At 46.0% G+C, this 13,550-nt stretch overlaps 1 protein-coding gene across 1 annotated transcript in view; it reads left to right on the top strand.

Annotated features, from left to right (window-relative positions):
• Positions 1 to 13,550, top strand: part of LOC141113363 (P43 5S RNA-binding protein-like) — a 132,467-nt gene that overhangs the window by 90,795 nt on the left and 28,122 nt on the right. The window contains exons 4-5 of the mRNA XM_073606423.1: positions 1,540 to 1,628; positions 11,672 to 11,745. Of these exons, the coding sequence (XP_073462524.1) occupies positions 1,540 to 1,628; positions 11,672 to 11,745 (163 nt within the window). The remainder of the gene's footprint in view (positions 1 to 1,539; positions 1,629 to 11,671; positions 11,746 to 13,550) is intronic.

The raw sequence follows: 13,550 nt of genomic DNA on the forward strand, positions 1-13,550 counted from the left end.
TAGACCGCCTAAACAAAACCAGGATTAAAGTGAACAAAAGGGTGGGCCAGTTTGTTATACGAAATGGAGGTTTGGTAGTTCACCACAGGGAGTTGGAGAAGGATGTGGGGCTATATTTGAGAAGGGACGGAGTGCACCTGTCGGAAGTTGGTATTGATCTTTGGTCCATGGGTTTGGAGGAAGGGATTCAGAGGGCACTGCGTGTGTGGAGGAGCTCCCAAGGGTAAGGGGGGTCACCCTTGTTAGCGTTGGCGTTGGTGGTCTTTGATGGTGGTAACTAACCCAGGAGATGGAAGTGTGGGGGGACTCAACGGTTATGGGCCCCTATTGGTGTGTACAGTTAACACTGATTAGCTGAAGATGGTAATGGTGACACTGCGGGTAACGAGTTGTCTTTGGGCTGATGTTATCACGGCCGTAGGCCTTTTATGATAGAAGGCCCGCAGTGTAGATGTGGAACAGAATTTACGTTGAAGTGCCGTCATTGACCACCAGGAGGAGAAACTGACAGTTGATCTTGTTACGTTTTAAAATGTTACATGTATATGTGTGTTAATAAAAGGCTGCTATGGCCAGTTTTACTCCAACAAGGTGTTGTGTCGTCAATATAGTTAAGGATAACGGGGACTTAAAGTTGGGGTATAAGAGATGGCGGCAGCCATATAAGAGAAAAGGTGTGCATCTTATTTACACTGGTCAAGAACATATCCAAGACTATCAAAAGCCACAACTTCCAAGAAAATCGATTCAGTTGGTGTCGCTGCATCAGGGGAACTTCTGGCATCCATAGACCTCAAAATGCATACTTGTGTACCCATTTACCGGGGGCATCAACCGTTCTTTTTCTGTGACTAGGGGATGAATAATGCCATATTTGCAATTTGCCTTTTGGCCTAGATACAGCTCCTTGTCTAGGCAAACCGTCTGTTTCAGTGAGCTGCCTTGAGGCTAAGAGGGATTCCAGGCATGGGGCACCTTAGATGACCTGTTTTGGGAAAGTCTTGCTTGGAGTTGGCATCGGAGAGAGCGCCTCATCGTTCCTTCAAGTCTTTCAGCAAATTGGGCAGACAGTGGCTGCAGTGGTAGGTCCATAGGATTGCTGAACTGTTAATTTATGCTTACTTGCCAGTGACACTGTTGCTGTATCTATTGGTGGCTCAAGATTGGCCCTGCAGGTATTGGTACATCTTGTTAATCTGGTGGCATCTACTGGTCTCGAAGACTTGTTTCAAGGGCCCATTTACCACCCTGCTTACCTGCTGACAATAACAGCTTGGCTGTTGTAAGCTAATGCCTGATGGGACAGAGGGTTGTCAGACAATACTGTACATACCATACCTAACTAAGGCTCGCAAGGCCAGATCCTGTAAAAGTAAAAATTCTATATGAAAGGTGTGTGTGTGTGTGTGTGTGTATGATACGCTCTAGACAGCCACAGTATCTCAAGGTGCGGTTAGATTCATAGACCTGTGATTATGCAGAACAGTCGTGTGGCTGGACCCCTGTATCACAAACTTTTGTCTGTATTCTTCCTTGCAGTGCTCAGTTTCTGGGTGTTCCAAAATCTTTCATAAGAAGAGAGCTTTAAAAAATCACTCGTCGGTGCACAAAGCTGAACCCTGCTTTGCGTGAGTATACATTCTACCCATGTGTTTAATTGTATAACATGGTAGTAACTATTTGGGGGGGAAGAGATGTGTACTAGGAGAAATTTTAGGGGTAGTGTTTGGGGGGGGGTTTACATGTCAGCCTTGCCCTATATAGATCTGCAGAGTCTACTGCGGCTATGTGGTATAAAGACCACTTCACTTGTGGGGGTGTGTGTGTTTTTCTCCTGTTCCGGTCTCTACTCATGACCTTAAAGTGGATCCAAGTCCTCATTTACCCAGTGAAGTGAAACGACCTCGGACAATGGAGGTGAATAAATCTCCCTACGCAAGTTTTATTTATCTGCTGTCTTCAGCATTTCGATATGCTTTATAAAGTGCACATCATGGTGGGTGTGGGGTTTTTTTTTTTTTTTTTTTTTTTCCCCTGTTTCAGCAGTGGGAGGGCAGGCTGGGCATGTGCTGATTTGGAGGAAAGGCACCCCCCCTCCACATAGGCATGCCGGAGAGTCTGTGGGTAAGAGGGACGATGCCAGTGCAGGTGGAAAGGATGCTGCCTTTCCTCAGTAGGTACCCCAAGCGGCAGGGTTGTTGGAATCGGGTTTCACTAGTGGTTTTAAAATCCCATGTTCACTGTCGGCTTGTGTTCCACCCTGTTGCATCCTTCCGTGGTCTCAGAGAAAATACTGAAGGAGGTGAAATTGGGTCGTATGTCCGGCCCCTTTTCGAAGGTTCCGCTGCATGACTTTCCCTGTTGGGTGTAGTTCCAAAAAAAAAAAGAAACACAAGTTTAGGTTAATTCATCACCTTTACTTTCTGAAGGGAGGGTCAGTCAATGATGCTATTGCTCTGAAGGAGTGTGCGGCGACATACAATTCTTTGGACACAGCGGTATCATGGGTTCGCTGCTATGGGCGTGGTACACTTGTGGCAAAGACTGATATTATTATTATTATTATTATTATTATTATTATTATACAGGATTTATATAGCGCCGACAGTTTACGCAGCGCTTTACAACAACATTAGGGCAGACAGTACAAGTACAATACAATTCAATACAGGAGGAATCAGAGGGCCCTGCTCGTTAGAGCTTACAATCTAGGAGGGAGGGTCAAGTTATACAAAAGGGTAATAGCTGTGGGGGATGAGCTAATGGAGAAAATAATGCAGTTGTTAGATGGAGGCAGGATAGGCTTCTCTGAAGAGGAAAGTCTTCAGGGATCGCCTAAAAGTGGATAAATTTGGAGACAGTCTGACAGATTGGGGTAGGGAATTCCAGAGGATGGGCGAGGCTCGGGAGAAGTCCTGGAGGCGGATATGGGAGGAGGTGATGAGGGAGCTAGAGAGCAGGAGATCTTGGGAGGAACGGAGATGGCGTTTAGGTTGGTATTTTGAGACTAGGTTAGTGATGTAGCTGGGGGCACAGTTGTGGATGGCTTTGTAACTTATTGTTAGTATTTTGAATTTAATTCGTTGGGCGAGTGGCAGCCAATGGAGGGATTGGCAGAGAGGGGTAGCAGACACTGATCGGTTTGTAAGGTGGATGAGTCTGGCAGCAGCATTCATGATGGACTGAAGGGGGGATAGTCTATTTAAAGGTAAGCCAATGAGGAGGGAGTTGCAGTAGTCGAGGCGAGAGATAACCAGGGAGTGAATCAGGAGCTTTGTAGTTTCACTGGTTAGAAAGGGACGTAGTTTAGAGATGTTGCGGAGGTTGAGGCGGCAAGCTTTGGAAAGTGATTGGATGTGGGGCTGAAAGGAGAGTTCAGAATCTAGGATAACACCTAGCACCCTGACATGTGGGGACGGGTGGATGGTTTTGCCATTGCTCTTCACAGAGAAGTCAGGGGAAGAGGCACGTGGGGGAGGAAATATTATAAGCTCGGTTTTGGACAAGTTGAGTTTGAGGAAGTGGTGTGACATCCATACAGATATGTCGGTTAGTAAGTTAGTGATGCGTGAGGAGACTGATGGAGTGAGTTGAGGGGTGGAGAGATAGATTTGTGTGTCATCAGCATAGAAATGATATTGAAAGCCATGAGAGGCTATCAGCTGACCCAGGGAAGAGGTGTAGATTGAAAATAAAAGAGGTCCAAGAACAGAACCTTGGGGGACCCCGACAGAGAAGGGAAGAGGAGTGGAGGAAGTAGAATTGTGACACTGAAGGTGCGTTGGGATAGGTAGGATGAGAGCCACTGAAGAGCACAGTCACGGAGACCGATGGAGTGAAGTTTTTTGAGGAGGAGGGGGTGGTCAACCGTGTCAAAGGCAGCTGAAAGATCCAGAAGTAGGAGTACAGAATAGTGTCCGTTGGTTTTTGCAGTTAGTAGGTCATTTGTGAGTTTTAAAAGAGCAGTTTCTGTGGAGTGTTGAGGGCGAAATCCAGATTGAAGGGGATCAAGAAGGTTGTTTTTAATGAGGTGGTCACTCAGTTGGTTGTAAACCAGGCGTTCAAGGAGTTTAGAGGAAAAGGGGAGCAAGGAGATAGGGCGTAGGTTGTTAAGATTGGTAGGGTCCAAGGATGGTTTTTTGAGTATGGGAGTGACCAGTGCATGTTTTAGAGCATCGGGGAAGACGCCAGAGGTGAGGGAGAGATTGAAGATGTGGGTTAGAGAGTGTAGGATGGGGTCAGAGGGTGACTGTAGCATTTGAGAGGGAACAGGGTCCAGGGGACAGGTAGTTAGGTGGGCGATAGAAAGGAGTTTAGCAACTTCGTCTGGAGTAGTAGATTTGAATAGAGGTAGTGTCAGTTGTATCTGTTGACATGGGGTCTTAGCTGGGGGAGATACCTGTAGAGTGGAGATTTCATCACGGATTGTATCAATCTTGTTTTTGAAGTGATTAGCGATTTCCTGGGCAGTGAGTAAATCAGTGGGGGGAGGCGGTGGAGGACAAAGTAGAGAGTTGAAGGTAGAGAAGAGTTTACGGGGATTGGATGAGAAGGTATTAATAAGAGTTGTAAAATAGGTTTGCTTGGCAGTGTGGAGGAAAGAATAGTATTTTTGGAGGGCAGATTTGTATTGGTTGAAGTCTTTGAGAGACTTAGTCTTGTGCCACAGACGCTCAAGAGCGCGACTACGTTTTTTGAGAATTTTAGTGTCATCTGTTTGCCAGGGTTGTAGGGGTCGAGGCCTGATTCTGCGTGTAGTGAGGGGAGCGAGCTTGTCCAGGGTGGAGGACAGAGATTTATTGTAGATGGATATGGCTTGGTTGGGGCAGGACAGGGGGGAGATTTTGTCATAGAGGTGGTCGGTAGCAGAGTAGAGGAGAGAGGAGTTGAAGTTGCGAAAGTTTCTACGGGTGACGGTTAGGCGATTGGAGGGAAAGGTGGTGGAAGACAGGGGGAGAGAGAAACTAATAAGGTGGTGGTCGGAGAGAGGAAAAGGATGTTTGAGAAGTTGCATGGAGTGCATAGGTAAGAGAATACAAGGTCAAGGGTGTTGCCATCAGAGTGAGTAGAAGCCTGTACCCATTGCTTCAGGTCAAATGAAGAGGTTAGACTAAGAAGTTTAGAAGTAGCAGGAATGTTTGTATTAGCAGGGATGTTGAAATCACCGAGAAGGATTGTGGGAATTTCCGAAGAGAGAAAGTAGGGTAGCCAGGCAGAAAACTCATCAAGGAAAGTCGATAATGGTCCAGGGGGCCGGTAGATCACAGCAATTCTTAGGGAAGTGGGAGAGAATAGACGTATACAGTGGGCTTCGAATGATGAGAGTGAAAAAGAGGGAGGAGGGTGAATAACCTGGAAGGTGCTCTGAGGGGATAGGAGGAATCCCACTCCACCTCCCTTGCGTCCATTAGGCCTGGGGGAGTGAGTCCAGTGAAGGCCACCCTGGGAGAGGGAAGCAGGAGAAGGGGTGTCATATTCGTGGAGCCAGGTTTCTGTGAGAGCAAGTAGATTAAAGGAATTAGTGACAAAGAGGTCATGAACAGCAGTGAGTTTGTTGCAGACAGAGCGGGCGTTCCAGAGGGCGCAGGAGAGAGTGAGGCTGGTGTTGGCAAGAAGAGGAATGGAGACTAGATTGTGTAGATTGCGACTACTGCCAGAGGGTGTAGGGTGATGGTGATGGGTGTGTTGGGCACAGTTAAATAAAGTGGGCCCAGGGTTTGGGGAAATATCTCCAGCGATTAGGAGAAGCAGAAGAGTGAGGGAGGTAATATGAGAATATGATTTGTATGAGGGGACATGCTTCAGTATCCTGGGGGGTATGTTAGCAAGTGGGCTTAGAGTTAGAAAGAGGTGATGAGTGCAGTAATAGGGGGAGGGGAGAAGTGAGGGTGATATGTACAGGTTGTGGGGTGGAGCAGAGGGATGTAGAAAAGAGAGTTTGAGGAGAGAGGCAGCAATTGTGAAAAGGAGGAGAGGTAAAGAGTGCATGTTTCAGAGAGGAAGATGATAAAATTAGGAAATGGGGTCACCTGCAGTCTTTTATAGTTTGCTTTGTGCAAATCGCTGAAGTGCAAGAGCGGAAGTGCCACTTATTTTAAGAACGCCACTTCTTTGGAAGAACCCCCTGTATGTGTTCCCCCGTAAGGAAGGCCTTGTTTTTATACTGTGTGTTGGGTGTGGGTTGAATCTGGCAATTAATCAATTAGGAGGGCATATTAGCAACACAGCTAGCAGGGCATAACTTTCACACCACAATCAAACTGCAAGGGGACTAAAAGGCCAAAATTGTAAAGATAAGCAACCCATAATTTAGGTAAGACTTAATGGCTAAATAAACATTGAAATAATGTGAGCATGGCTACAGATGGAGTTGAAACAGTGGTGACAAACAGATTTACCCAATAAGCTTTTTTGCAGTCATGCAATGTTCAGTTTTAAGGTATGTGGAGATATAAACGCAGGTTTACCCAATAAGCTTTTTTGCAGTCATGCAATGTTCAGTTTTAAGGTATGTGGAGATATAAACGCAGGTTTACCCAATAAGCTTTTTTGCAGTCATGCAATGTTCAGTTTTAAGGTATGTGGAGATATAAACGCAGGTTTACCCAATAAGCTTTTTTGCAGTCATGCAATGTTCAGTTTTAAGGTATGTGGAGATATAAACGCAGGTTTACCCAATAAGCTTTTTTGCAGTCATGCAATGTTCAGTTTTAAGGTATGTGGAGATATAAACGCAGGTTTACCTGTGAAGAGAGAACAAAATGATCAGATGGATGGAGCAAGAGCGGAAGAGCGGATATTGAATCGGCCTTTTGGCTGTTGCCGGTTCATCCTGACAGCTTTCAGCTGCTGAGCTGTACATGGATGGGCTTAGCATGTGGATCGTTGCCTCCCAATGGGTTGTTTCATATCCTGCGCCTTCTTTGAAACCTTTAGCTTCTTTCTGGAATGGGTTGTACAGGCTGTCTCGGGGCTCAACTCTGTTGTTCATTACTTGGATGACTTATGTGTTGGCCCACTGGCTTCAAAATCTGCTCCTGTTGGGGACGTTACAACATATAGCCAAGCGCTTTGGGGTCCCATTTGGCTCCTGAAGAAAAACAGCAGGGCCCCACGGCAAACATTGTCTTGGGCAGGGATCCTCAAACTATGGCCCTCCAGCTGTTGCAGAACTACACATCCCATGAGGCATTGTAAAACTCTGACATTCACAGGCATGACTAGGCATGATGGGAATTGTAGTTCCTGAACACCTGGAGGGCCACAGTTTGAAGACCCCTGGTCTTGGGCATTGCTGTGGATTCAATAGGGATGGAATGCCGGTTGCCTACGGTAAAAGGCTCTTAAGTCGGAAGTGCGAGGGACCATTGGAAAGCGCAAGATCCAGTTACGACAGTTAGTCATTGTTGGGTAAGTTTAAATTTAGCTTGCCGCATAATTCCCATGGGTGGGTCTTTTGGCTGCCAGCTGTCTGCGGCGACGGCTGGGGTTAAATCGCTGACTCACTTTGTGAGTCTAAATGGGGAACACTGAGTATTTGCAGGTATGGCATGACTTCTTGGAGATGTTCAATGGGCATGCTTTATGGATGTCTGGACCCATCAGAAATTTTTATTTAGTTGTTCACAGATGCAAGGGGCTATGGGGCTTTCTTTTGGGGCAAGTGAAGTGCAAAAATTGTAATTAAAGACCCGCACTGTGGAAATAAAATAAAGTGTTTAATAGGGCTGCTGTAGTGCAAGGTAAGTACCCCAGAAAAAGTGGCAAAAGAATTTTAAACTCCGCGCTGTGCCTATAAACTACTAATATGCATGTATACAAACATCAACATGTGTATCATAATAGCATGTATAACAAAATAAAGTGCTCAGTACCAATATATAATACAAAGTGCAATCAAAGGTCATCGTATATGAAATTCAGGGTTGGTGACACGTTGAAATGTGTATCTGACTTCCTGTGCTCCCCTCCTGGGTCCCCACTCGCCAGGTGAAGGTGGTATGTAAGCCTGTATATCAAGATGGTGTTTTCTGTCCACCAAGTAGGTTGGTGTATCGTTCCTTTAGGGAATGGAATCTCCTATCCACCACCACATGGTCAGGGTCCTACACACTTTACACAATCGGATAACGACCCTTGTAGCAAATTTTGGACAGATGAAGGAAAGGGGACATTTAGTGTAATACTGCGAGATTTTATTAAAAAATTTAAAATCATTACATCAAAATCTTAACGTGCAAGAAGTGCCGCCTTGGCATCCAAACAGCCTTCACAGATTCTCCTTAGCGTGATGTGTTGCGTCCCTCCCACTGGGCATCCTCAGAAGCTTATGGAGTGTGTGATTGGCTGTCTTGTATACTTTAAGTGCCTCCCACTAATCTCATTGATGGCACAGTTTGAAATTAACATCACTTCCGGTTTCCGCCAGAAGTGATGTAATCCTCCTTGGTAGAAGGAAAACGCCAACACCCTTTCTGTGTTAGCAGGAAGTGACCAGACGCCATCTAGTGTTAGTAATTGAGTATTTCATTAATATAAATCTAAAATCTCAGTATATTGCAGAGAGTAAGTAAACGCACCACAATATATAATATTCAGGGATATCACAAGAACAATGTATTTCATGCCAAAGAAGGTTACTTAAACAATTAATATGGAATAACAGTCATATACCTCCATATCAAAGAAGATTAATATTACATAAATTTCATAAAAATAGAAAAGACTAAAAATGAACTAAAATTAAAATAAAGTAAAAAAAGATAAAAATTTAAAAATTACTAATAAAACAATTGATGTCCAGGTCCACATTTAACCCTTTTGGGAGATGCAGCGGGCTTGACTGGCTGCTTTCTTTCGGGGCAAGTAGAGTGCAGCACCTTAGCCTCCAGCGTGGGGGGGAGGCTGGTTTCTTGAACCTGGTGGTACTCAAACTTTTCCCAATTGTGGTAGCGATGGAACTATGGGGTGACTCCAACTTGAAGGTGCGCTTTAATTGTGACAACCTTGGTGTTCATGTGGTTAAGTTTGTCAGCGGCTTCAAAGCCGGTGGTTCGGGTGCTGTCATTTGGTCCTGCGCTGTTTGCAATTGAATGCTTTCATTATGCCATGCACCTTCCAGGGGTTAACGCTTTGTCTCGATTTCAGTGGGACAGGTTCTTGAAGTGGGCACCAGACATGGAGCCACACTGAGTCGCCTGTCCCGACTGGATGTGGAACGTCACTTTGGAACCGCGCACAGTGGATTCAACGCTCAGTACGGCTACTTGGAGGGCCTATTCTAAGGTATGGCAGGAATGGTTAGGATTCTTGCACAGGATAGGTATTGCCCCTGATGGTCAAGAGGTGAACTATGCAGTCCTCTCTTTCCTTTAATATGGGTTTAGAGAAGGGTATCTTGACATCTGCCATTGATCGCAAGTTGGCAGGTTTGGCCTTTTTAAAATTACGGGGTTGCTGGGACTATACAAAGGATTTTTGTATGAAACGGTTGGTAAAGGGGTACAGGAGAATGCATAGGAGTAGGGATGGGTGGTGCCTAGTTTTATTTGCCATGCTACAGGATTTATTTACACACTTGGTTTGCATACGTAGCTTGGACGTTTGCACGTTCTTTCTTTGGGGCTTTATGGCTTAGCGAGCTCGTTGGCTCTTCAAAACAAGCACAAGGGGGCCTCCTGGTACGGGAGGTAGTTTGAGGGGACTCCAGTTAGCCTTTGGGTAAGACAGTCCAAAGCTGGCAAGGGCATGTGAATTGATGTGTTTCGCATTGACCATGAGGGAGGCGGAATCCTTTCTGGCTGTACGACCTGAGTCGGTGGGTTAGTTTCTGATGCATAGGGATGGGTCGCTCCTGTCCAGGTTCCAGTTCATTGCAGTATTCTGCAGGTGTTTAACAGCGGCTGGTTACGCCTCCCACTCTTTCTGCATAGGAGCGCCAGAGGCTGCCTGGGCGGGCCTGACTGATGAAGCAGTCAAGTGCATTGGTCAGTGGGATTCTGACAGGTTTAAACTCTACATTCGCCTACATTTGCTGTATGAGTAGGTCTCACATGTATTTTTTTTTTTTCTTCTGTTCTAGTTTCTGGGATGGTGAGTGGGGGGAGCTTACTGTTTGTGTTTTCTTGGCTACAGGTGGAGAGGTCAGCCTAGTATGGATTCTGGGCCATTCGTACATGTTCTGGGAGTCCAGAAGAGCGGATCTACGGCCTAACAGTCGGCAGTTGGGTATCCCCAGACAGGAAGCCCAGGTTCGGTGGATTGGGGTGCCGGACATGCTGTGGAGCAGGGTTATCCCATGGGTACACAGGTTCTCCCGACAGGGTACTGGATATCTTGGCCCTGCATGTAGGAGGAATGATATGGGAGCCAGATCTATGCAGGAACTGATACGAGATGTGAAATTTGATTTTCTGCGTTTACGTACGGCTTTCCCAGGGATGGTCATAGTGTGGTCTGACATGGTGGGCATGACATCCTGTAGGTGACTTGGTCAGTTAAAAAGGTTGACGGGGCCAGAGTGAAAGTAAACAAAAGTGGGTCGATTTATTAGGAATGGGGGACTGGCCATGCGTCATAGGGAGTTGGAAGTAGATACATGGAGGTATCTGCGGAGTGATGGGGTGCACCTTAATGTTGTAGGAATCTATCTGTGGGCACTGGGGTTGCAGGAAGGCATACAGAGAGCATTGAGGGTGTGGAGGTGCATGCAAGGGTAAGGTGTTGCGTGCTGTGGTGGGTCTTTGGAGGAAGAGAAGGAGGCTGGTATATAATGTGGTTGGGCCCATCTGTGGTATGGGGTTCCTGGGAACCTTCCGGTTAATGAGTGGTTTAACCAGGAAGGGGTTAAAACAAATGGTAGGTCACTGCTTATGTCGAGTACTGTCTCGGAGTTGGTGGCTTGCGACTGGAGGCCCAAGTTTTAAAAAGTTGGTTGCAGTGACCCAGTTATGGTGTTGCCCTCAAAGACCACTAAGGTATAGAGAAGTTTTTGGTTGATTGTTATTTTAAATGTTTAAGCTACGTTAATTGTTTAAATAAAAGGTCGTAAGGCCATTTTACTCCAAAACCTTGTCACGTAATTTATTGGGTAAATGGGTGGTTTTGCAGGTTTCGGCATAACAGGTTGAGTAGGAAAACTGGAGGTATATGTCCTTTTTGCATGTCATGCATTTTAGAGTATTGTGTTTTGACTTTGAATCTATATTTGCTTACCTTCATTGTGAGGTTTATAGCTGTAAACTGCACGCCATTGGTGGAATTGTAGATTGGAGTGCAGTCACGCAGAATGGTGTCATACAGAACCAATGCTATACTTGGTGTTTTTGAGGGGATGTCGGTAAGCCTAAGTTCACACTGCTCCAACAGTTGCGTGACTTCCGATCTGACTTTGACCTGCAAATTCAGTCCAACTTTTGATCCGACTTAAATGTGACCTTTTTACGTGCTCTGGCATTTGAAGTCGTATCAAAGTGACAAAGTAGCGCAGGAACCTTTTCTAAAGTCGGAGCAACTTGTGTTGATCAGTTAGACTGCTCTCCTAGGGAAACCTTTGAATTTGACATGTTATGCGACTTGTATTTAAGTCTGATCCCATGTCACACCATTGTGAAGCGGGCCTTAAGCTAAAAATACCAATAGAAGTCTAAATATCTCTTTTCTTGGTTTGCAGCTGTGATCACTCAGGTTGTGGATGGAAAGGTTCTACTAGTGCAAGTCTTGCAGCCCATCGTCGACGCCATGCAGGTAAGTGTAATAAGGGTTTTTTATCACCAAGCTAGAATTGCCTGCTCTGTGCAATAGTGCTTCTGGCTACTCTTTCTCAGTGTGCCACCATAGGAAGCGCTTCCAATTGTGGCATACCTGCAGGCTCAATCCTGAGCCACAATGTGTCTTTTTACAGACAGTGTGGCTCGACTCTGATCCCTTGTCACAAGATTTGATAGCAGGAGCCAATGGCTTCCACCGTTATCTGCCCTGTGAGGCAGAGAGCCACTGTTCAAGGTTTAAAAAACTTTTATCACTCATGCAAAGGGGGTGTGTGTGTGTGTGTGTGTGTGTGTGTGTGTGTGTGTGTGTGTGTGTGTGTGGTTAAAAAAAAAAAAATTGGCTTGCTGCAACTAAATGGTATACAACCTATAAAAAAACATTAGAATATGGAAAATGTTGTAAAAGGCTGTGCTCCCTTTCCAAATATCAACTTCAAATTCTGTGTGTATGTGTATATACATATAAGTTAAATTTTTTTTTTTTTTTTTTTTCCATATCTAATGCTGTTTACCTGATAAAAATATATGGCTTCTCCCTGAATGGCAGTGTAGCGGTACTCTTGCAGGAGCCGCTTGGATATTAGTTTGCCCGGGCCGCCCTCTGAGCCACAGCCAGTCGAAGAGTTTCAACCCCCCCCTTGCCAAAAATGAGCCATGTCCTCCATGGGCTTCTGCTGAACTTTTTGGAGGGGGCATAATTTTAAGGTCACCCATGCTCTGCCAGTTTTTGACCATGTCATTATCACATTATCATGGTCAGACTGCGGACATAGTACAGGAGATGGTCAGACTGGGTCCCCTGGCCCCACTTCACTTGTTTGCTTCATCTATTACTGTCCCAGTCAGCGCCTGGCCCTGACTTTTTGTCACCACCTATTCCAGTTAATCATCTACCAATTCCTCACCTGAGTGGTGGTGGTCCAGGGTCCCTCAACAGTTGGGCAGGAGGAATAGCCATGCACTGCTGCTGTGGGCATGGGCAGCCTTGGAATTGGATGCATCTCACTGAGCCAGTCTAATCAATGCCGGTGGGCTGGGGCTGCAGGTGTCGGAGAAGGTGGGTGGTGACTGAAGATCAGTCCCTCCCTGCCGCCTGCAAGTTGCTGGGCTCCGTGGCCAGAGGAGGAGATGGGGGCAGAGTGCAGCCTCAGGACGCAGGGTAGAATCAGAGTCTCAGTGAGGCCGATGGCAACCAGTGTCAAACTTCCAGAAATCAGTTGGTGTCCTGTGCCCTCTATTTCATTCTGGGACACTGTATTGTGCCGGAATGAAGGTGACCAGGGACACGCATGTGAATTGCTGGTGCTGCTGAATCGGTGTCACCTAGTGCATTAAAACATGGTGTGCAGCCCAGCGTTGGAGCTTGTTGGTGCACATTGCAGCGGTCAATAAGGCTTGCAGGCAGTATTGGGGCTAGAACAGTGATGGAGAACCTTGGCACCCCAGATGTTTTGGAACTACCTTTCCCATGATACTCATGCCCTCTGCTGTGTGGTTGAGCATCATGGGAGATGTAGTTCCAAAACATCTGGGGTGCCAAGGTTCGCCATCACTGGGCTAGAGGATGGCATGCTAGGCATTTCCTAATGGCTCAGTACCTGGGAGCAGTAATGGATAAGGGCCAACAGGCCCTATTACCAGACTCAGTGAAACTGCAACAGTTTATACACAAGCCCTAAAAGCTCAAGTCTGATGATCCATAAGGCTAAAGCAGCACTAAGCAGTGTTTATACTTTAAAAGAAACACCCGATTTGTGATAAAACCTCCTATTGAGGGCAAGT

The sequence above is a fragment of the Aquarana catesbeiana genome, linkage group LG12 (assembly GCF_042186555.1).
Source record: "Aquarana catesbeiana isolate 2022-GZ linkage group LG12, ASM4218655v1, whole genome shotgun sequence".
NCBI classification, from domain to species: Eukaryota; Metazoa; Chordata; class Amphibia; order Anura; family Ranidae; genus Aquarana; species Aquarana catesbeiana.